Source organism: Drosophila rhopaloa, unplaced genomic scaffold (genome assembly GCF_018152115.1).
Source record: "Drosophila rhopaloa isolate 14029-0021.01 unplaced genomic scaffold, ASM1815211v1 contig_163, whole genome shotgun sequence".
NCBI lineage: Eukaryota > Metazoa > Arthropoda > Insecta > Diptera > Drosophilidae > Drosophila > Drosophila rhopaloa.
The window spans coordinates 9,774,917-9,800,118 of NW_025335043.1; the positions used below are offsets into that span (position 1 = coordinate 9,774,917).

Consider the following 25,202-nt stretch of genomic DNA (forward strand, 5'->3'; position numbering starts at 1 on the left):
CCCCTCGATGACTTCCCGGTCTTGTGCGTTAGCTCATCGACGCCTTTTGTAATTAATCCCCACACCCACATGACGAACGACATTGATTATATGTTAGTTTTATTATAAATAACCCATACAAGTGGTGACCTAAACTAATATTACAATTTATTCTCTCTATTTCTACCAGGCTTTCTATATGCAACGGCCAGCTGCCAGGCTTACCAACAGCTGGCCGTTGCGATCGCCTGTTGAAACATAATTTTTTTTTAAAGTTTTGATTAACATTTATTTGTGTTTGCGTTCTTAAGAAAAATATACACGCATCACATCGGTGAAGGGTTTCCGGCACAGCGGGCACTTGGTTACGGAGGAGGCGCACTTGGCGCAGGCCACCACATGGCCGCAGGGCAGGAATGCCGTATTGTATTCGGCACCGTAGCAGATCTTGCACAGCTTCTCCTCGGGTATGGAGGAGGGACCGCTGTTGCTGGCGGACGGAGGCACAGCTGCTGACGCCTCCTGAATCTTCTCTAAGATGCGGGTGGCTGCCGTGGCTGGGAGCACATCCCCAGAACTGGCCGCCTCGGAAGCCTCGTCTGATGTGACCTGGCTGCTGGCCACCTCGGCTCTTAACGAACTCTCCTCCTTCTCTTCGGCTGGCTCCGGTTTCGCAGCCACCGTATCGATGTAGACTTGACCCTTCATCAGCTTGACAAAACGGCACTGGCTTAGCCACAAGGCATGCTGCTCCCAGGGCTCGTCGTTGTCGTCCCAGTCCTTGAGACCACCACCGCAACTGAAGCAGCGGACGCGATCTCCAACGCCCGTGTAGAAGAAACCCGCCTCGGCCAGTTGCTGCGGCTTTTGTTTTAAGTTTCTCGGCCACGCCTCGAAGGTGCGCAGCCGTGTCGACTCCACGGCGTACTCGGGATACTCGGGAAAATAATTGCCACTGGCGGCTGGGGTGCGACACAACTCCGGCTGGACATCGCCACTGGCCTGGGTGGCTGTCGTTGCCTGGGTGGCAATCGAGCTCATCGGCGGGTGGGAAGCGCTTCCGACGACAGTGGCTGTAGCATTCGCCGTATGCGACTGGTTTATCTGTGACATGGGGATACTTCCTTCGGCGTAGGAGTCCTCCCTCAGCTCCACCGCTGTCGTGGAGTCGTTGGAACCGCAAATATCGTAGCTGATCTCCGGCAGGATGCGGTCCAATGCTTCGATGTTTAACGGCACATTGTTTGTGGTGCGTCGGCGCAGTAGCGGGCAGTTTGGCGACCATTTCTGATGCTCTGGCACCGGCAGATCCTGCCGCTCCCAGCGTCCGATCTCTACACCGCAGAAATAGCATTTCACCTTGTCGTCGACGTTTGTATAGTACATGCCCGTCTGGGCCAATTGACGTTTGTCGAGCCACTCCAGCGGCCAGGCAAGGAAGGTCTTTAGGCGCGCCTCTTCGTGATTTAGACCGTTCATGATACTGAAGATGTTGTTTTTGAATAGCTGCGTCGCGTTCGTATTGTTGTCCACCTGATCGGTAACCGTTGGTGGCTCGAGGGCGGAGTGTACATGAATGTACCGGGGATTGGTTACCACATTTGCCATTTTGCGTTCCGGTTGTTGTTATCTCTCCTAGACTGTTGATCCTTAAATATTTCTCCAGTTGCTCCAAACTGAAATGAAAGAAAACAAGGAATGCAATCAGTATAAATATAAACTGTGCAAGTCAAGATATGGGTTATCAACTTGATAAAGATAAGTGTAGACCTAGAGATTTCTAACCGACCCCGAATTGCTCCTTCTGGAGCGTACTATGCGGTTCGAGCACGCGTCATTGTGAAGAGTGCGCTCCAAACTGGCAGGCATGTAAATAACACAGTGTTCATAGACCGCTGAGACTTGCCCGACTGGTTGTTTCTACGACAATTATTGATAAGGTCGACGAAACTGATAGACGCCAATGGGAATACAAATATATTCTATAAACAGTCAGGGATGGATTCGTCAATTTGCAACCATCCCTGACTTTTTATAATGTCAATTTAATTTATAAATCACAATTATTACAGCACGTAATGAATTAAACAAAAAAAATGGGAAAACGAAATGGCAAATGTAATGTTAGAATATGAATAATTTTTCCTTGACATTTTCACTTTAAAACATCTATGACAAACATGTTTTTGCAAGAAACATTCGATTTCACGGAACAATATAATCTTTTGTTAAAAAGGGTTCGTAGTACAATGCTGGAAAAATACCAAGAAAAATAAATGATAACCTTTACTTAGTGAATGACTAATTTATAGATTGCCAAAAAATTTCTTATCTCGCCTACAGCATTAAAAATAAGCACCACGATTTTCCTATCTTAGAGGATATTTTTTAGCTTTATAAATACTTTATATTTGTTACCTAAAATATTTTTGAGCAAAACTTCAGACACTTTTTCGTCGCACTTCTACGTTTTTCAGAGTGTGTATGTACAATGCAAGGAAAAACTGAAACGCAGTTCAAGAAACTGGAGATGCAGCATCAACGAACTTTAAGAGCCCTTAGTTGATGGAAAACACAGCGGTTGTCCCGCTCGCACTCGAGCCGAGGGTGGTTTTTCCTTTCGGGAAAAACTCCCGAGTTGCGACTGAAAAAATATACGTAGTGTATTATAGAGTACGCAATAATACTACCGCTCGTTTTTCCAGTGCGCCGAAGCACAGTGAATATTAGTATTTTGCACACAGCACAGCACCACCAGACTTCAGTGGGTGAGTGGGTGGTGGGTGGTGGTTTGGATGGAAGGTTGGTGGGTGGCGCCAGCCAGACGTTACCCGATAACTATTCTCGATTCTGACTCACCGAACTAATAATTTCAATAATAATAGCAAAAACTTGTAGTCACAACAAGCGGCAACAGATAAAGCAGTATGCTAATCGAAGTGCAACCCACACGGGTATTTCAATTGCCCGTCAGTTGGTGAGTTGGCAATTATATTAATGACAGGAAAAGCAAATACTTAGATTTAAGTGTATTCAAATAGGCTAAATAAGGGATTTTTTAGTTATCTACTTTAAACAATAATAATATCTGTAAATGATTTTTTTTATCCTTATTAAAAGCTCATTCAATATTGGTTTTGTGAATCCATCATTTATTGGCAATCGAAAAAATAATAACATAAAAACAAGAGCAGACAAATATATTTAAATCAGCTGGAATTAATGGATAACATTTTTGTAAGGGCAAATAAACAAACTATTCTGGAACTTTTAATATATATTATTTAAACATAAAGAAGATATTAAAGGGAATATTCAAGGTAGACTTTTCAAACAAGGATAAAATTTTCGGTAAACACCATTAACTTGCTTCTTATCGATGGCAATCCAACCCTGCCTGGGGACCTAAACTGTATCTGCGGTGGTCTCCTCCAAGGAGATTGTAAGCCGTTTTTCGACATTTTCTCGCCTGAGCCACCAGCAAATGCAGCACGACCGCCGAGTTGGGGCCCCGTTCAAAGTCCAAATTTCAACCACAAACAAGCCAAACTCGCGAAACAATTGCAACGGATCGAGCGGTTGGGGCTATGGTGGTGCTGGGAAGGGGGAGGAGGCATTGGTGGGTTAGCTGGCAGTGCCAAGCACTGTGGAGCACTGCAAGCTAGCCGACTGTGAGAAAGTTTTAATGGAATGCAGTCAAACCACTCTGGCGACGGCGCACTCGGTAACTCCAGCACCACCACCATGGAGCCCGACTTGCAGCATAAAGCGCAGCATAAATGCATATTGGAAGACTGGTGGAGCAAGCGAGACGAACATGTGGTGCCAAGACGAAACCATCAATGGGAAAAACAACTAACCACAGGGAAAACCGAGTGCAGCGCAGAGCCAGAAAAAAAAGTACACAAAGTGCAGCAAAACCAAAAACAAAAGCAATTGTAAATTACAAATTCTGACTTCTGGAGTCCGGGATATACATATGAAGGAACTAGCTGATGATGATGCTGCTGGATCTGGGGATGCTGAAGATGGGGGTCTGTTTCTGTGCAGAGATTGCGCATTGTTTTTGAAGTGGAGCAGCCATCAGCACACAGACATGGACACAAAAAGCTTGAGATGCTGTCTGCAATTGTAATTGCAATTTGTATACCCTTATAAAAGGTATTGCAATATTGCAAGGAGAATTAACATTTTATTTTACAGTGCAAAATCAATGTTGTAACCATTACCAACTATGAACTCCATTCGTTTGGGGTTTCAAACTTAAATATCTTTGCCGTTTGAAAAGATATTTTATAGAAAGTTTGTAGTTGGCTTAATAATGAGATTATATTTGATCCCAACAAGTTTCATATCAATCCATTGTAAAAATTTCTCAGCAAGAGTATAGAATCTTCGGCCTTATTCTCCCTTATTATTGTTTGTTTTGCTTCTCTAGCCAGTACAAAGTGCAATTACAGCTGTCTCTGCGGACGTCTGTTATTTGTTATTGTGGAATTCCAAGCCCATTAACAATTTTAATATATACCGAGTATTGGAACTTAGCCGGGGCTATCAGGAAATTGCGTGAAAAGTTCAAAAGTCAAACATTTGCAATCACTAAATATGCAGGGTACTTTTGCACTTACCAGTTTTCGTACAAACACAAAAAACTCAATACACTTTTTGAATTAATTTTTTATCGAAATAAATTAAGATTTTGAAGAAAACAAGGAACTACTTTAAATCAAGCGATTGAGAACCGTGAGCAGCGCCTTCACCCAACACCAACCGAAGACCGACTGAAAAGACAAGGCCTCCTGGGCGGCGAATGGAAACAACAACAACACTCGATCCCAGAGACCAGAAGAATATACCACCACATACCATACCACTCCGCAGCAAAGAAAATCATAATCAAAGGCCAAAGCAAAAGGCTGTGCCCAGGAGGCAAGGCAACAAACAGAAAGAAGAAACGATCACGAAAGACAAGACCAAAACCAAACGGCCGAACGACCGAATCTACAATGGAATGCCGTCGGGCAGCTTTTCTAAAAAACTCCACCACAGAAAATTAAACTGGAGTTGGAGTTTGGTTGGAGCGCTATGGAGTAGTTCGAGCTGCCTTTCGAGTTTTCTGATTGGGAAGGCTAGTCATTCCGTTCTCAGTCTGTAAGTAAAGCTGTTGTTATCGTTGTAGTAAGTGAAGGTAACCGCAGAGGTCCAAAGCCGTGGAAAAGGTCTACGTTCTGTAACTACAGATGAGGGCAAAGTAATAGGACTGTAACTACAGTTCCTACAATTCATTTTTTTTATATCCTTGAGACACACCATTCCTTGGATCCCTAATTCTAGTTTTATTTGTCAATGCTTAAATCCAGTTAAATTTAAATGTACCTTGGGTACCTTTTGGGAAAATACTTTGGTACTAAAATATTGAACACAGCTGTTTTGATTATACCTTGGGAGCCCCGGAGACATGAGCTCGACTGTGGGAAACTATTATAAACACTTTACCATTCTTTTTGTTGTTGTCTTCGACAAAAAACCGAGATTGGAATGCGGTGATACCAGATACGACAAGACCAACAAAAACAACACGAATCCGGGGTTAAAAGAGCGAGAGGAAAGAAACCCCTGCTCCTGCATGAGTCGTCATCGTGATCAGAACTCAAGAAGAGGAAGATCTCAAAGTGGAAGAATCTGAAGAAAAAGAAGCATACAGGAGAATGCAGAAAAATAAATAAATGCAACACACACAAAGAACATTCTTGCATGATATTTATATGTGTGTGCGTGCGTGTTGTGGCCTTCCAAGAAATGCAGCAACAAAACGACCGCCGACGTCGATAATACAAGAAGAAAACAGAGAGATGAAACAACAACACTAAAAACAACACCAACCATTCTGGGATGCTGGCCAACGCCAACAAAGGGCAATATTGTAATCATAATAAATGCGCCCCGATCCGAGCTGCTAAAGAATGCATTAAAATCGGCTCGGCTACACTCTTTTTTCTCCCTCTTCCCTATTGAACGTTGATCGATTGTCCAAAAAAAAAGTAACGGCGGCTTAGTTCAAAGTCGTAGAACCGCCGACGCCGCCAGCATTTTTCCTAGGAAAACCTAAGGAAAATTGTTCTCAAATCCAAAGTTAAGTCGTGTGCGAGCGAGAGGTTAAAACATTTATCTTTGCAGCATCTCTGTGGGACTTGGAATGTGGTTACGATCTCATGGAAAAGTGAGGATATCAGGAGAAGCCAGGGGGGGCCTCGTTAAGGGAAATAATGGATGAAAGGTCGTTTTTCACGCGGCCCAGGCTCAAAAGGTCGTGCTGGCGACGCGATGGATGATTCAGCTTGAGAGCATTGAGAATTCCGGGAATTCCGAAATGTAATTTTCTTCATCTTATGCTTGGTCTTGTCCAGATTCCCTACTCCATCTCCTTTCTCAAGGCCCGCTTTGGTCCATTTCCATTCATGTGCTGATTGCCGTCGCGTCTGCTGGCGATAACAAATGAAACTTAGGACGACGGGAGGAGGACAATAGAATAAATTCCATTTTCGGGAACATTCTACTTCCCGGGCATTTACGTGAGAACTGTTTGTTGTTATTAAGCACCTTATCTATCGTTTTATTAACGAACTGTCTCGACTCCTCTCGTTTTGATCCGATTCGTGGGAGTAGGAAAGTGGGCACAGGGACCACCATCGATGGTTTGTGTGGGTGCAACGATAATGGAAAAAGTTGTAGCACTACACTAGCAATTAATACAGGCCATAACTCAATAACCCCTCTATAAGGAATATTTTATATATCTTTTTTAATATTATTCTTATATTTTTATTATTTTGAATGTCTTAATACCAACAAATATATGTTAAGGAAAATTAATAAATTATTCGGTTTTTTTGTAATTCTGTAACAACAAATTTATTTGGATTCATTTATAAAAGGTTATATTTATGGCTTTGCAAGTTGTTGTTTTTTTTTTTAATATTTTTAAAACTATGGATTTATTTGTATGAACAGTAATAACTTGGCTAGACAACAAGTTGTTGTAAAGATATATTTTCAAGATATTGAAGTTGGACTGTATTGGACTGGAAACCGAGCTTAGCTCAGAAACTGAGAGACTGGCGAGACTTTCTCTTTGTTCGGCGAAAAATGAACGCAAAAGTTCAAAGTAATGAAGCATAAAAAACGGCACAGTGCGCAAAAAATAAAAACTGCAGTCGGCGCAAAAAGAAGCATAGTGAAAATTGGCAACAGCCCAAACGGTTTTTAGGATCGTCTCTATGGCCATGGTTTCTCGACCATTATTCTTGGCCTCTTTTTCTCTCCATTTCTGCAGAGTGGAAAACACGCATGAGTGCACCACTTCCGTTGGCAGCGGATGTACCAGACAAAGAAGCTAATGCTCCACAGTCCGGAATCGGTGGTGAGTTGGGACCGGATTATGCCAGTGAGTGTGTGCGTAAAGGAGGAAGTGCCTTACACATAAGGGTAATCGTATATCGTATGGAGTAGTGTATGTGTACATACCGAGTAAACTAACGCGTCATGTTTATTCTGATGCACAGAAAAAATTGTTTTTTATTTAATTTTCCAAATTTAAAGTTTCAAAACAATTTTTTTTTTAATTTTGTTCAGTTTACTAAATAAAAAAAATTAAAAAAAAAACCATGTTCAATATGATCTCAATATTTCAGAAAATTAAATCAAATTAAGCAAATTAAATTTAATTAGAACAGGATGAAATTCTTTTTTGATCATTGACTCATAGGGTGACCTTCGAGTCTGCTAAAAATTGGGTAAATATTTTGATGTTTTAGTCATCGCTTAATTTTATCCATAGCCGAAAACAGCGAATTGCGTTGTTCGAATTTTCGAATGAATACAAAATTAATGGCATTGTATTGTACAAAAACCGCCCCTTATTCTCCATCATTCAGATTATACCCAATTGAGAATGTTGTTTTTAAACAGCATTGTGGATCGCAAGGGAATTGCGGGGTGTGAAATTTCGTATGAAATGATTCAATGGAAAAAGAGGGCTACCATATGTCGGAAAGTTTTAGGTTTCTTTAGCCTCAAAAGCCTCGCAAATAACCGCATGTCTTTAAAATTTGTATTAACCAAAACAGAAAAATTCGCCGAACTCGCTCGGTAAACAAAACTTCGTAATTTTGTAAATAATTTGGAGTAAAACAACATTGCAAGTATTCGGCAACTCTACGGCCGCCATCTTTTTGTGAAACAATCTCTCGTTGCTGAAGGTGCGAGCGAGACAGGGCAGCAAAAACGGGAACACAAAACAGACGGCGCATAGCCGACGGAAAGTAAGAAAACGTTTTCGCTCTATATTGCCAAGTAAAACTTGGAAATTATATTAAAAGTTTTCACTCTTGTATATACATTTATTTACTGATGGGTTCTGTCTTTATTTTTTGTTTACAAAAGTACATAGGTCTTAAAAAGAAAACTTGTTATAAACAACCAAATCAAATACGACAAACTTGTCTTGTGAACTTGTATGCGAGTGGTTTTTTCCAAGATAGTGTGTTAACGAAAAGCGAAGCAAATAAAAATATATTTTAGGTTGCTCTCTTGCTTCTGATGTCACGTTTTCATAAAATTTTTGGGGTTAAATTCGTTAAGAGGATTCCGAATACTACACTGTACACTATAGACTTCATGCTCACCTTGACAGCTTTTCTCTTTTTATTGAAAAACTCAAGTTTTCCCAAAAATATCCTCTGCGATGAGATTCGGCGATATGGAAATCGTAATATTATGCGCTTTCACAGTCACTATTGATTTTCCGTGTATTAAAGGAACGGAAAAACAAAGCGAGGTTACAATTAGACAAGCACTCGATTGCTATTATCGTTTGCGTTCTTTTGTTGTTGTCGACAATTATAAAGCCAACTATCACAATTGAGTCCGGTAAATACTTTATTTTTGTACTTTATTCTAGCTTTAAATGCATAATTTTATAATCAAGATAGCGCTGAAAAGCTAATCCATTGCTTCTTTACGTCTTGAGTTTCGATTCCGAACTGAAGTGAGCGGACAAATGAGCGAACGAGAGCGGCCAACGTAGCGAGCAAACAGTGAACGAGTCGAGGCATGATACAATAACATAAGGTAGTCTCGTCGGCAAATTTTGGAACCCTACTATTAAAACAATGAGTGCGAGTGAAATGGCAACTGTTTAGTAAGTGCGAGCAGAGCGACAATAGAATGTGTGGATTAACCCTTATATGGTTCAGGGGGTTTTTTTTGCCTTTCATAATAAAAGGAGTTTAATTTTTTTTTATAATTTAATTTTTAATAATTTTGAATTTGAAATTAGGCGTTGTTTTTGCCTCTGAATACTGAGTCTTTTGTTGAGATTCTTAATTTTAAAATATATTCTAATCTTAAAATAGCAAAGAATGTAAACGAACCTTTAATAATCGCAGCCGAAAATGTTAGTATAAGTTTAGACATAAAAACTTATACTAATATTTTCGGTTGCGATTATTAAAGTTTCTTTTACATTCTTTGTTATTTTAAAAGTATCACAGCGATTCCTCCCACAGCGCTCTTTTTTCCAAACATTTCGGTGCCTTTACGCCATCGACGTGTTTGCGGCACACATTGCAAAATGTCATGTTGCTCAAGGGTTAATTTCCTAAAAAATTCGTCCGCAGACAACCTTTCCCTTCGAAAGACGAACACGCACTGACCAAAACCCGAACGTTTAGACAGCCGACGAGACTACCTTATGTTATTGTATCATGAGTCGAGGCACGAAACCCGAAGCAACCAAGTTGCAGTAAAGTATCGTCGGCCTTTCCATTTCCCAGCTGTAATTTTTGAAAAGTAGAAACCTTTATTGCTTGCAAAGGCAACGCTTATAAGTTTATTTAAAATCAGTTAGGCCAGTGGGTATTGTTTAGTGCAAATTTAAATATCTAAATGGGCAGTGAATAGTGTCGTTGTACTACGACTCGTATTAATACGCAACCCGTAAGAACCGTACAACTGTTAGCAGTATGGTTGTCCCTTTTCCACCCGCAGAAGCAGCAGCCAGGATCATTGATTTTTATGCTCCTGGAAGAGCATGCGCCGAAATATGAATGTGGCGCGTGTCAATGCACCTTTCAGACATTGCTGGAAGAGAGAAGAAGAGAGCCAGAGCAGACAGCAGCTGCAGTTTTTTTTGTGTATGCACCTCATTCTCATTCCGACCTCACCTTCCCACTCTCTCTAAATTTTGTTTTACCTGTCTCTTCTTCGGTTTCCATAAAGCAGCTGGAAATATCCTGAAAGTTCCTTATCACCAAAGCCAGATAAGAATTTGTTGTTTCAAAACATTTGGTACGCAGGAGTAAAGGATTTCTAATTTCAGTTTCTAGAAACTGACGTGTTGGAACAACTTTTTTAACAATTTTTCAAAAATTTGTCGACCTGCCCCACATTTTTAAAATAACAATATATACAAAAAAATGTAATACACCAAAATCAAGTATTTTATGCGTCAGTCATAGATTACTGCATGCAAGTTAAAAAAGAGGTTTTATCTATTTTTAACTTATCAATGTTCTTTAAATGACAGATTGGCTTGCCCAAAAAACCCAAACACAAAATAAAAACATTTATATTTACTTGCCACAATTCCAAGTGAGCATATCTACCAAAACAAACTCAGATTTGTAGGCGATCACATTTAAACTCAGGCCATAGAGTAAGAATCATTTGCCCTGCCGGTCAGATCTATTTTTAGCTTATTAATGTTCTTTAAATGACAGATTGGCTTGCCCAAAAAACCAATTCCTTTGCAGAGCCAATCAAAATAATAATAATATTATTTTTTGTCGCATTTTTTTGTTCATATATTGCTTAAGTCCAATAAAGAATAAATAAGTCAAAACATAAACACAAAATAAAAGCATTTATATTTACTTGCCACAATGCCGAGTGAGCACAGATATGTATACCAAAACAAACTCAGATTTATAGGCGATCACATTTAAACTCAGGCCATAGAGTTAGAATCATTTGCCTTGCCGGTCAGATTTAACAGGTATTTTCCGTCTGCAAGATTGTAGATTCTTAATAAGAATTTTTTGCTTAAACACATTTGGAAGAATCTATAACTGTGTTTAAACACATAAGTGTAGAAATTTCTAAATTTCCTAATATTGAATGATCTTTTGAAACAGATAATATCAAAGTGCCGACGGCACTTCACTTTAATTTAATATTTATAACGCCACCGTTTAAATTCTAAATTTCTTAATATTGATTGAATGATCTTTTGAAACAGAAAAACTTTTGTAGTGACAAATTAAAACCGACACAGTTAAGCCAGTTTTGATTACACAGAAAGTCAGGTTACTTAGCACCAATATTTATATTGTAATAATATTGAGTCATTGTTTTTTTGTAATATGTCACCAGGTTTTATGTTCGGACATTCTTTAATTACACCTTAGGTCAATATTACTCAGTATTGTCTATAGATACAGTTATTTTTACTATCATTGTTTGCTGCGTCCATAATAACCGAGTCATTTTCCAATATTTTCTAAAATTAAAAGCAAGTAGTTTTACTAATTTCTGTATTTTTTTTTAAATTAACCCCATTTTTATTAGTTAAATAGTCAATTGGTTATTTTTACTATCTGAACATTATTTTTTTACAATGCGGTAATTTTTTTGTTGGCCTAAGATACGGTCTTTGCACGTATACCCCTTTTATTCTTAGATTTAATCAAATGCAGTGGGTTGCCGATAGCAAAAACATTTTTAATTAAGCACCCATGATATGGCTCCGTAGTCACATATATTTAAGTAAGAAAGGCAAAGGAAATGCCAACACGATCGAGCGTTAATACTGAAATACAAAAGATTGCATACTTGAATCACTTATGGAAAGTGCCCCGACGACAGTGCGCGACGTGTGCATATTGCGTCCGCCCGCAAACGGGTTGAACTTTTGGGATTTTAAAAATACACGCAGTTAAATTTACCACGAAGATGTCGCGACGCATTTGAGAAATTTGCCTATAAATGAAGAGTCTAGACGTCTTTGACATGTTGCAAGCCGACACTATCGCAGGCGGTCTTTTGGTGGAACTTAAATTAAACTGTGGCGGCGATATATGTATATATTCTTTTTGCGGATGGTGGCAGAGTGAAGTGCCGTCGGCACTTTGGCTATTTTCTGTTTCAAAAGATCACTCCGATGACCACACAAAGTTTGGATCTTGAGTCGGCGAACAAGTTTGAGCTGAAAAATCCCTGGCTCAGAGACAAACGGCCTTGCAAGGCCTTTTAAAGTTGTTGCACTCGCCCCGTTCTTGTTGGTGCTGCTGTTTATTGTGATTTTGATTACTCACCCATACTCTTAATCTCATCTACTGTATTGGCACTCTATAGCGCATTTTCTTAAGGTAATCTCTTATGAATAATATTATGTATATCTACATTGCATCATTGCCTTCTAATAGTTAGCTAATCAGAATTAATAGATAACCTTTCATATTCTACTATTTACCGAAAAGAATTCTACAAATATGACTTAAAATTAATATTTAGTGAATAATTTTCGCAATGAAATCTCGATTTCTTCGATAAAATTTAAAAATTATGTCAAAAAGTGTGCTGTACAAATTTTACGTTTCGATTTATCGTTTACAAATACAAACAAAATGTATCTTTGTATATTTTTAAACACCTTTTTTAAAGTAGATAATTAATCACTAGATATTTATATAGGCATCTTGCAATATAAATATACTGTTTTATTATAAACGAGCGACGTTGGTTTTTGGACGACTAAAGGGACGTGTTACAGACATTTGACTGTAATTTTTGAGCTGGCTTTTGCAAACTTTGTCTGTGGTTATTTAATTGACAGCCAAATGCAGCCATCGGGCTAAAAACCAGTTTTCCATTTTTGCATTCTCTTCTTTTGCACGGCGATTGGCAAAAGCAAAAGGTGTCATAACAGCGGGTTGGGCACGATTCGACTAGATTGCCTATTACCTATTGCAACATGTGCTGCCTATCGGTCCCTTTTCAGCCCGTACTTGTTTAATTACCTGCCTCAAATCAGGACTAGAAACTGGATCGACAATTGCAAACGTGTGCCGGCAGCTGCAAGCGGGGCAGACAACAATAAACCGATCAGAGGATCGCCGAAAAAGGAGCTGGTGAGCCAACATCTGCTCCTGGGGCAGGCCCTTATCCTTATTGTGTCTGCTTCCAGTGAAAGGATCGCGCGGCACATGACGTCGCCAGCTGCCTTCGATCCTTTGTCAAGATCCTTTGGGGTATGTGTGGAACAGCCCAATAATGGGTCAGTCCTGTGGATCAGTTGCTGTCATATGAAGATCCCTGATCTACTGTGTATGGCAGTTAGCCATTAATTTTAATCCAAAGATGCCTTGGCTAAATTGGTAGATGACCGAATAGAGCTTAAGTCATAAATACCATCGACAATGCATCACAGACTTTGAAACAAGTTTCAACAAATTAACAGAGAGAGTTATTTTAAGAGGCAGAATATTTTTGGATACTCACAACATTGACATTTGCTTCCTAGTTCGAATCTACTTGGCTTTTATTTTTTTTAACAATAATAATATATAAGCTAAAATACAGTCCAGTAGCTTTTTTATATGTATTTTAAATTTTTTTAAAAAAATTTAAAAATATAGATGAATATAAGTAAATTGATGGAAGAGAAACTGATCGTATTTTACTATTTTTATTCGATGTAAAATGAAGTCTACACAGAATGTAAGCAAGCAGTTCTTATTACAAGCAGTCATTAAGATACTGCATTTGTTTGTCTTCTAATGGTATTCCGAAAGTCCTTGTGTTTAATTGCTTTAGATTACTTAATTGAAGTTAGATGAACCAATAAAATAGCTTAATTAACCTTCATTTAAGTTTCATGTATAGAATTGATTAAATAAAAATAAATAAAATCAATTTTCAGGGACCCTGGTTTATATGACAATTCCCAGGGAACCCCAAGACTTTACGTATCTGTAAGTTACACATGTGTCCCCTTGTCTTGACATAACACTTAGGAATGTTTATTTGGAATTGCCCTTTTTATTATTGGTTTATTGTGATTCCTTTAATATATTAAATTATTGCTTATTGAAAAGTTATTTAAAAAATCTTGATTTTAATAGATTTTACCGAATATCGAATGTTTTTGAATTTGTTTCAAAGTTATATAAGGAAAGTAAATCTTGTTTTAAATAATAATAAGAACGATCGATTCGTAGACATTGGACCCGAAGATTGTTGGAGCACTTGCGGTTGAATATGGTTGATAATTTTATGAATAAGACTCGTAAAGTTTTTTTAGTAATCTAGTCACTGTTAAAAGGAAAAGATTACAGGTTGTTATGACAATTGTTTTAAAGAAACATCTGTGTCACCGTAGTCTTATCTTTTCGACAGCGCTTGGCGCCAGAGAAAACGGAAGTAAATATTAGAATAAGTGTACCAACTCATTGGCTAAGTTTAGCACACAATGACGCAATGCAAATGCAAATGCAAATAGGTAAGTAGAATTTCGTTCTAGTAAAATGAGTGAGGTAAGCAGCGTATTCTATAAGCGAAAACCCATCAATCTTTGGAACCTACGCAGCTCTGTAAATGGAAATGACATTGATGAGTAATTACAAATAGGAAAATTCTAGCTAGTCGCGTTCTGCGAGTGGGTGGGGTTTTCAAAAGGGGTGGGGTAGATTTCATCATGAATGAAATGTGATGCTCAGCATCGGCAAAGATAAAAGGTACAATGGCGTAATTTAGAATGTAAAGTAAAATAATGTCGGCTGTGTGCGTCAGAGCAGGATAGATAGATTTCAGGGGGCGGGTTGAGAGTCAAATGGAAAGAGAGGAAGAGATTCTAGGTTGCATACAGTTTCGAAGGAACTGGAAATTACCAGAGAGGAAGAGAGAGAAGAGAGTATAAGAGTGTAGTGTGGTGTGCGTGTGCATTTTCCAAGGGGTGTTTATGTGAGTGAGGACATGAATGAAGAAACAAAACAAAAGTGTTGTTGGAAAAAAATCAGAAAAAATAGAGAGGGAGTCGGGTAGCGCCTACAAATAGGCAATATATTAAAATAAATCCTTTAACTCTAGAGGAGCTTTAATATATTTAAGAGTTCGCCTAGACGATAGACTTTTTTAATAAAAAAAGTCAAAAAAGCAGACAAAGCAAAACAGTATCCTTTGGAAACATTTTAAAATAAGGGAAACATTTATATTGTTTATAATGTTATAAATGCTAAATATATACGAATTCGATTTAATTGCTCTTTAGAAAATCAAAATAATTCACTTAAAATATCACTTACCAGATACATTTTTAAGCTTTAGATAACTTATCAATTTATCATTGAATTGATTTATTGTGTTTTTTGACCTTCAAAATAAATTGTTTTCAGTTTGTTTATCACGGCACGATAAGATTACAAAACTGCTTGCTTAAATTGATTGCGGCAAAGTTTTTACAAATGCACAGATAAAATTATTCCACTCGACGATGTGCACGCGTCGTCCGTTGGGGTTGAGTGTCATGCTGCGACTATTCAAAAACTATTTTATAGAGCCGCCTAGCCTACTTTCCTATAGGTATTTGTTTTTAGTCTGTTTTGCGTTCTCATTTGTTTTGTTTTGCTTGGCTTTCTAGAGAAGGGGAGGGCGCAGGCGAGAGAAAGAGAGAAAATTAGCGGGGTGGAACGAATAAAATTTTGCCACCCAGGCGATGCGCAATTATTTTGGAGGGTGGGTAAGTGCTTCCGTTGCTCTGTCTCTCACTGTTGTAAAGTGGGCGAGCATCTGGTTATTTCATAGTTTTTCAAACTAATAAGTAAGATTGTTGCAGCTTTTTCAGATTTTATACATTAAACATTTCAAAATTGGAGGGTATAAAACCGTTACAGCTGTAAGCTTTGGAAATATGATTTGCTTGGGGTCACACTTTTTTGCTAAATTCTCCGACAAATTTTGGATCGAGAAATGGATATCTATCCATGTTCCGCACCAGCTGTCTTATCGCAGTATTTAGTATTTTATTATCTTCTTAGTATTTTTTTAAAATTCCATAACATACTTAAACTTTCGAGACGTTAAAAATTACGAATACGACATGTAAGCTAATACCAAAAATTTTGTTCTTATCGCCACAGATTTTTTGTTAATTAACTTGCTACAAAAACATATGAATGTGTTGTTCGCTTTTGCACTGAATAAATTAATATTTAAGTTGCTATTCAGAACCCATTTACTATATTTGTTTATTTTTTGGGCTTAAAAATGTAAAATTAAATTTATGTGATGGATGTTTCTTGAGGATCGAAGTATTTTTGGGAGCTTCCGATATACTAGTTTCGTGATTATTCGATTCAGAATCTAGAGGGATAATCAGTACATTTTAATATTTTTTTAAGTAATTGTATTTAGTTTGAATTATAATTGATATCGTTATCGGTAATCGTGCGTAAGAACGGAGGTTATATTTTTTGGGTGACCATTTTGTAAAGTTTAAGACTAGTTAGAGATGGAAAAACATCGATGGTGCCCTGTCAAACATCGATATATCCGATGTTTTGAAAACATCGATGACATCCATATTTCTCCACCTCTAAATCGTCAAAAATTTTTGGTCTGTGAACTTCGTGCGGATGAAATTCGATTTGAACGCTAGCGAAAATATGCAAAATAAAGTGAAACACCAGTGCCTCACGGAGGAGGAGCGCCCCTGCGGAGCGTCCTGCAGCCAGTAAATCTCTAGAGAGCTGGAAATTTCGCGGGGAAAGGTGCGTTTTTCGTTTGGCTTTTCGGTGTGTGTGAAAAGTTTCTACTGCAATCCATTTTTCTCTACGTGCGTGTGCGGCGTACGTACCTGAGTGTGTGTGTGTGCGAGCTAGTGTGTGTGGAGTGGGGCGATGTAAAAATGCCTTTACATAATTACATAGGCGATTTTGAGGACTTTTGTGCATTCCGTTAGCTGGCAGAATTATATAAAATCACACAAGCTACAAAATTGAGTGCGTGAAAAAAATACGCGGCTTCCATTTTCGTTCTATTTACTCGCGGCTGTTGAATTTATGTCAAATTGGTAACACACACACACATGCCGCGTATGCAGGCCCTATCTGGCTGTGTGTGAGTGCGCAAGAGAGAGAGAGCGAAAAGGAGAATGATAAACAAAGTGAAAAAAACAAGCGGCTGTAAAAATGCCCGCAAGTGTTTTTAATTGATATGAAAATATGTTTGCTTAACAATTTAATTTAACAATTGCAAAACCAAGAATAAAGCAGTTAACAAATATTCCTTTTTATACAAAAAATTATGTTTTTAACTGTTTATCTTCCACTAATTTTCTCCCTCTCTTTTTGCATTTTAAATGTGTAATTTCCATTGAATGCAACAACAAAGGTGCGCGTTAAACAACAACAAATAGCATTGTTTTGCGAGAAAGCGAGAGAGGGAGCGTTCCAGATTGCCCTAGTGTGAGTGAGTGGTAAAGAAAACGACAAGAAGTTGGCTGATAAAGCAAACGCACACACACACACGCAAGGAAAATAGAAAAATCGAAAAATAATAATAATCAGCAAGCAGGAGAAGAAGAAGCAGAAGTACAAACAGCAAAGTGTAGTTGTGATCGAAAATCGAAAGTGTGAAGCATTTTCTATAAATAGTGCAAAATCAAAATCAAATTCCCAGTGCAAACAAAACGCAATAAAGCAATAACAAAAAAACACAAGAAAAAACAGCGAACATATAAATACGAATACATCTGGAGCAGTCGGATCTCACAGAGCGCGCGCTCTGCCTCAAATAGCAGGATCATCTGAAGGATCGTCTAAAAAAGGATCACCAAGATGTCCTCGCTGGACGCGCGCAACAACTCAGCTATGATGAAGCGGGCGGAGCAGCTGAAGCGGTGGGAGGAGTCGGACACCAACCGAGCCGCCCCCACCCCCCGCCACGAGCACGGACGCAGGATCAAGTTCAGCTCCGGGTGCGTCTTCCTCGCCGCCTGCCTCTCCGGCGACAAGGACGAGGTCATCCAGCTGCTCGACCAGGGCGCCGACATCAACACGGCCAACGTGGACGGACTTACCGCCCTGCATCAGGTTCGTAACAATTTTAATGAGGGATTTCTCTCTTGAAAAAAGATCTCTTGAAAAAGGATCAAATCTATACAGCTCACTATCCACATATAAAATCCAAGAAGTGGCATTACAACTATGGCTTATTTCAAGACATCAAATTTGGCAAAAGAGTTGGTGTTGGTTTAATAGATATTCCAAAATGTTCATATTAAATTTCGCGGAAAGTCAAACTAAAAAACAATGCTAAATACAACATTTCTTGAACAGTTCAATTAAATTCTCAAAGGTACTCAAACACACACAAGTCACAAGAAAAAATTCATTTAAAATATTTATTGATTTAAATTGGACAAATGAAAAAGATAATGACAGGTCAAAACAAGAAATTACCTATTGGCCAAATTTCGTGACCTATTACTTGGAATGTAGGAATTCCAAGAAGGTACCAAAAGTTTTTACATCCTCTAAAAGGGGTTGGATCCTGCATTAGGTGCATGTGTGACCACTGAATGAATTATGTATATTCATTTTGCATCCCCTATTTGCCAGTGTCTGATTTCCTTATAGAAGGGGGCAAAACGTTGCGTCAGTCTGCTGCAATTGCGATCACGCGACCAGGCGAGGGGGTGGTGGGGGTGGAACGGGCGCAGGGGGCTGCAGTTTCGACACTGTTGCGTCCAACTGTAGCGCTGACGTGGGCCGTACTGTGGGTCAAACTCCAAGGTCCACTGATCAGATTGTGATACGAATATCATAACGTATAGAATGATAGAGTTATTCCACAATTGGGTTTTAGTTAAGGTATTAATTTGACTTGAAAGAGTAGTCAAAGCATAATTTGTAAAATTTATGAATGGGTAGGATAGAAAAATAAAGACATGGAATGAAAAGGACAATAGTAAACAGTAAACAAGTTCCAAGAAAAAAATGTATTTAAAAATTATTCGTAACGTTGCAATGAATGAATTAAATGCCTTTAATCTTACATAACTTTTAAAGGATCCCATTGACCTAATCAAGGTCAAAGAGGGGTCTCCTTTTTAGGCCCACTGTGCAGCGCCGATCGCTAGACGCTCGACCATTGTTTTTGTTGCGTATTTCGTGCTCTTTCTGCGGTTTCAACACCGCCGCCGCAACAACAATTCGAATTTCGAATATTAACAAATACAAAAAATACATGGCTAATGCAAGCCGATGATTTACAAGTCGAATGGCCAGAACAGCAACAGCAATAGCAACAACCAGCGAAAGGCAAACGGCAACGGCCAAAAGCATTAAATAAGAAAAATACAAAATGTTCTATTTTTAACAACCAAGAAAAACATACAATACCCATACACATAAAAGCGAGTTTACATATTGAAAGCCCAAAGATTTTCGCAAAATCATTTTCAGTTTTCCTCTCATTTGTTTGACTTGTTTTTGTACAGAGTCGAACAAAAAAAATTTAATGACTCTCGCCGGCAAATAAATGATATTAATCCAACTGTTAAACAATGTTTTCTCTATTGTCAGACATATATTTTCTTTATAAATAAATGTTATGTTTCTGTTCTATGAAAGAGTGAAATACTGATCTGATAAAAACTAAAATAATAATAATAAAGGGAAATCAAAAATATATTTCAATTTAAAAGTTTTTGACAATTTAATGCTTAATTACGATTATAATTTAGAAACTTAAAAACTGATAGTTTTTAATTTAGAAACTTAAAAACTGATAGTTTTTATTTTAAAACTCAAAGGTCTTTATTTAAAAAACTTAAACATGCCACCGAGTGATAGCTTTTCCCTGGGGTCATCACCGAAATTCTTACTTTAATGTTTAAAACAAAACAACGGCTTTTCTCCAATTAAGAAGTCGGTTGCCAGTCCACTCCCATCTTGCACTCATTGTCTGCTCCAATTCAATATAATTGATTCTAATTATGCTGCGCCAGCAAAGAGTCGTAGATTTTCACCGTTTAACCGCGGCGCACTTGTTAACCAGATGCTAATTTGCTCAACGCGGGCAACGCGGGGAGGGCTCACTGTCTGGGAGTGCACTGTAATTACAGCAACTACAACTACAACAACACAAAAATAATAATAATAACAATGGGAACAGTGCAAACGTTTTGAATTACCTGCCACATTGTGTGCGGTGCAACTGCGGTCGCAACCTGCGGCTATTTGCTCCACCTGCTGTTGTCGTTTTTGCTCAACCGCAGGGCAGAATTTCGATTGCATTTATTAAAATAATTATCTTATCGCCTGCACTTACAAGTCCTCTAATGGTTGCAAAAGTCCACCCCCGCACTTTCTTTGTAGTTTTAACCCATGCCGCACCAATTTCACATTCAATGTTTGGGCCTTCCATTCATAAGCATTGACAACGAGAGCACCACACCTGCACCACATTTTCAATGGCATGCGACACGATTTCTGCAGACGGGATAGGCTACAGTGGTTCCGAAACTAGCATAAATCGTTACCATATTTTATTTATTAATATAAAAATAAATGATTTGACTTTAATTTGATTTTTTTAAGATTATCAAAGTGTACAACTCTTAAAAAGCTCGGTAATAAAGCAGTATTTTGGTATTCAATAAAGAAACTGAAAAGACCTTTTATTTTTAAGTTAATTTAATTTTTAAACGCATACATTTTTAAAGAACTAAAAAGAACCAGAGTTTAGATAAGGAATATCGACCTTCCTTTGGTCATAAAATTTATAATCGCATAATTTAAAAGGAACTAAAATGCACTAGAGCTTAGATAAGAAATAACCTCCCTTAAGCACAAAAATGTGGAACTTAGATTTGATAACTAGTGTTTTTATTCAAGTGTTTATATTTTATTTCAATTTCAATTCAATTTGCTACGATTTGAATAAATTTATTGAAAAACAGTTAATTGGGCCCACTGTAGCCCCGCTACCTTGGACTTTATATGATGTTGACTGATGGAGAGGAAGATAGAAAACGGTGGATAGAGGAGGTGGTTGCAAGTGACCGTGTATCCATGCCGCTGGCTGACTTTGATTTTGCTGGCGGCGTGCATTGACGTTCAAACCCGCTGGGGGACAAGTGGGAAATTATCAAAGAAATGGCAATAAATTACGGGTGTTTACAAGCGTTCAGACTCAGATATTTACATTTAAATACAGTTCAAGGATAATGTGAGGTTTTTTCGAAATATGTATCTTTTATAGAATTGTATTTCATGGTCCACACATTTTTCACTTGAATTAGTTATGAGCGTTATAAATAGAAATTTTTGGAAATACGTGGGCAGTACCTCAATATGTATATTTCATTCCATATGCTCTACGAAATACGTACTAATTATAATCAAATGAATCATTTTGTAACTTTGAGGTGAAACTATTAAGATGAGACAAATGGAACGACCTTACCCACAGTGAAAAGTATTAATTTGATAAAACTTAATTATTCTGATTGGTTATAAAAAGTTTATTAATTATATTTATTTAACGGTCGTTGGGTTTGTTTTGTGATAAAAATTTCCATCTGTTTTGCTTAATTTACCCATTTGTATTAGGCTCTTAACTATCAAATCTGGTTTTCTTGCCCCCTGAGTGCCAATCTATGTTTCTTCATTAATCAGACTCTTTCAATGATGTGCACAAATTAAGAATTGATTTATATACATACATTTTGCCAATTAGCAATTGATATATTTCGATTTTTATAAGGGGCAGGGGAGGCAAGACGGCGCCGCATAAATTAAGAAATTATTCTGTCAAGACTTCTCTCAAATTGAGCTATAGTCAGTGTTGAGTGCATAATAATCGTAACAATCGCCGATCCGTTGACATGACGATCGTGAGCCGCGGATCGATGACGAGTCCTGATCGATCGGGGAGTTGGGAAAAGCTGCGTGAGTTTTCCCAAATAAAAATACACACGCACACACACACGCACGCACTGTGAGAGACATTCGCTAGTAGATTTGTTGCTGTCGGCTAACGCGCTTTATTGACGTGTTTTCTAACCTTGGCCCGGTTCTCGACGGACTGACGGGACGGACAGCTGTTGAAACGCACAGCTACAGACTCACAGATACAAATCGAATATCCTCAAGAATCAGCAGCGCGTGTATACGGAATGATCTCTGGATGTATCTGTTAGGTTGTATATAAATGGATGCGGTCGCTACACTTGATTTGATTTATTTCTCGTTTCGTGTTTTACACCCAAAATAACAAACGAATGCGAATGATCAAAATGAAAATTCGCTCTATGCCAGATACAATTTGATGTGATGTCTGCAGTCCGTTGTCCGCATCTGTATCTGCCAGTATCTGATGTGTGCGTTGCATAATACCATTTCTAGCCATAGCCAGCCACAAAATGTATGCCATTAAATATGTTTCGCTTTACAACCAAGTTTCTCTATCTTAGGCCTATCCAATCTTTTCTTTTTCTTTGTTTCTGGTTGCCAATTCTGCCGCCTCCCGATTATATTTATTATACATTTAGCTTACACGCGCCGTGCCGCACACACACGATTTAAACTCTTCTGTTTTATGGATAAACGAAATGAAACCAGCGGGAACTCTCGGAAAATACTATACTTTTTGCCAACCCATGACGACATGACCTCAGAAATAGTTCGACCGAACAATTTATTAAATGATATATGTATTTTATGTTATAGCTTGTATATATATTTTAAAAAATTCTCGTGATTCTTAATATAAATTGTTATAATATATTTATTACACATACCACATGGTTAGATTGTATTTCTTTGAATTTCTTTTGACTAATTGGTATTGACAATTAGTTATTTACTTTAGATAAATATATATTACAAAATACAACTTTGTAGGGTGAAATTTTGCGTGTAGGGACAACGATTTTCATATCAGCTTATTCACACTTGAAATCTAAAGCAAATAAACATTAAAATGATAAGATTTTACTTTCAAGTAGTAAAAGCTAATATTTTGTAACGTTCAAAGGTGAGGTAATTCACTTCTTTAAAAAGTGGTTTTAAACTTGTTCTTTTTAAAGAAATAAATATTTTAATATTGATTTAATCAATGGCTATGTACTAAATTATAAAAAACAGTACGAGAGAAATTCTCAGTGCACGCCATAATCTTTGAAATCATAAGGAAATTGGCTAGATTCTTGTTTCCGTTTGGGTTTTCTTCTCGTTTGTTTATTTTTCATGTTGCAATCGCTTGTGTTCATTATTTTTCACACTCTCCAGTCCAGCCAGATGTCTTGGCTCCACCTGGCCCAGTCAAAAAAGAAATATTAAATGTCGGAAACAATTCGGCTGACCACAAGCGCCTACTCATACGGCGCTGTATAAATCGTTATACAATTTGGCAAAAATATGCCAGGCATTTTTAGTGGCGAAAAGCTATTGAGATACATGAGAACTTTTCTTTAAAAAAAAATAAAAGGAAAAGATACGAAGAAAATTGTTTAAAGACTTTGCAATATGCTAGAACATTTCACACAGAGCAAATGCCTCAAAATCGGTTGGATATAGGCACGACTAGATATAAATACTGGTCTATATGTATGTCTATATATCATATGGTTTATGTAGATTCTTCGCACTTTTATCTTGTGGCGCTATTTCAAATTTGTAATTTATTGAACTCAAGCGGTTCGGTCGTCTATTTTGGCATTTCGATTATAATACACATTTGGTTGCTTAAACGAAAATATGCAAACAAGGGAGGGCAGGTCAATGAGTGGCAACGAATGTTTTTTTAAAACGTATTTTAAAATACAATAAATTGCTTAATCTGCTATGATCAAGGGGAAATAAATTGGGGATGATAACATGAATGGAATTAAACATTTAAAAATAAATTCAAAAGTATTGTATATAAATCTAAAATTCTATTCTTTGTATATCATTAAAAAACCAGTTAAAATGTCTTGAAATTTAAATAATTGTAATTCATATTGGAAGGGCTTGTAAATGAAAAATGGTTTATTCTTCTAAAGTTTATGACTTGAATATTAAATTGGGTTAAACCAAAACTGAAAGCCCCTAGCCTGTACTTTCAAACAGTGTTTTGAACGGAACTCTCGAGCCTGCCTCTTCATCAAAGGAATTGTTCAGGCTATTGAGTTATAAGCCAGAATTATGTGCATTGATGGTTAACAAAGCGGGGGCCAAATGGAGCTCGGCGCCTGGCAAACTACCGCGTAATGAGCCACGTTAAGCTGGCGGCCCAGAGTCTGAAAGCCGTCTCAACAAGTCGCTGTTGGCCTACGCGGCGTATACGTAATGCGGCGAGGTGAATAACATTTGGCGTGCAACGGCTGAAAATGCCGCTCAATGGCGTGCCAAAACAAAAGGCTAAACTTAGCATGCAGTTTTTTTTTTCATTTCGCTTTTTTCACTGCTTTTCGTTTGGCAATGCAAATGGAAATAGCGTAGAATCCGTTGCTCTGACATTAAGGCCCAAAGTCTAGGGAATCGGGGGAATTCACTGATGGAATATCTCTTGTCAAAAATGTTTGCATACCACAAAGTCATTGGACATTGTCGTCGAGTCGATTTTGGATGGTCACGCGTGGGCGTTGCCGCTCCGCAAACCCCCTTTTCCTGCCGGTCGGTCAGTTTATCAAAATTGTTCATAATTAATTAATTGGCTGCGTTCCAGATTTACAAATTGTTTGGCCCACCCGCCGTCTCTCTCTTTCTAGCCTCCTTTTTTTTTTTTATGCGTTTTACTGCGAAATGGAAATTGCTTTTGGATTTAAAAGCAACGGCAAAAAAGTCACTTTGAAGCCCGGCCAGTAAAAATTTAAATTAACATATGCCAAGGAAAGAAAAAGAAGAGAAAGATATAGAGACACAGACAAGAATCGGTCATTTGATTTTTATAATGCCCCCACTCCTCAAACGTGCTCTGTTATCAAGGTGGGAAAGGGGAGGGTAAGGGTAATACACGGAAAAAAAAGCAGTAGCTAAGAAGTCCACCTAAACATACAAATTAAAATATTTAATTGATAAGTGGTTCACTTATTTAATCCCCACAATTTATTATAACCATTATAACTTCTATGATCTTTTCTTAAAATATTCTTTAGTTTCAGTAAACAATAAATATAC

General features: G+C 37.9%; 2 protein-coding genes across 25 annotated transcripts in view; one reads left to right on the forward strand and one right to left on the reverse strand.

The window, feature by feature from the left end:
- Positions 1-50: 50 nt before the first annotated feature.
- Positions 51-15,572, reverse strand: LOC108038542 (death-associated inhibitor of apoptosis 1). Of its 6 annotated transcripts, none has more exons than XM_044458309.1 (2): positions 10,615-10,652; positions 51-1,655 (listed from the first exon to the last, which is right to left on the reverse strand). In XM_044458309.1, exons 1-2 carry the CDS (start codon positions 10,635-10,637, stop codon positions 53-55), a joined length of 1,626 nt encoding a protein of 541 aa, XP_044314244.1. In that variant the 5' UTR covers positions 10,638-10,652; the 3' UTR covers positions 51-52. The 6 variants fall into 6 exon arrangements, with proteins under 6 accessions (XP_044314244.1, XP_016970958.2, XP_016970888.2 ...); XM_017115469.2 differs by lacking the exon at positions 10,615-10,652 and adding an exon at positions 15,339-15,572 and having other exon boundaries at positions 83-1,655; XM_017115399.2 differs by lacking the exon at positions 10,615-10,652 and adding an exon at positions 8,664-9,035 and having other exon boundaries at positions 83-1,655.
- Positions 15,573-16,620: 1,048 nt separating this feature from the next.
- The window catches only part of LOC108047999 (protein phosphatase 1 regulatory subunit 12B), a 30,370-nt gene continuing 21,788 nt past the window's right edge, over positions 16,621-25,202 (forward strand). For 16 of the 19 annotated variants that reach the window (XM_044458131.1, XM_044458133.1, XM_044458142.1 and 13 more), the window contains exon 1: positions 17,425-18,125. In XM_044458131.1, coding sequence (XP_044314066.1) covers positions 17,871-18,125 — 255 coding nt within the window. In that variant the 5' untranslated portion in view covers positions 17,425-17,870. Of the gene's footprint in view, positions 16,803-17,424; positions 18,126-25,202 lie in introns of those variants that run through there. The other 3 variants (XM_044458128.1, XM_044458127.1, XM_044458129.1) reach the window with 3 other exon arrangements.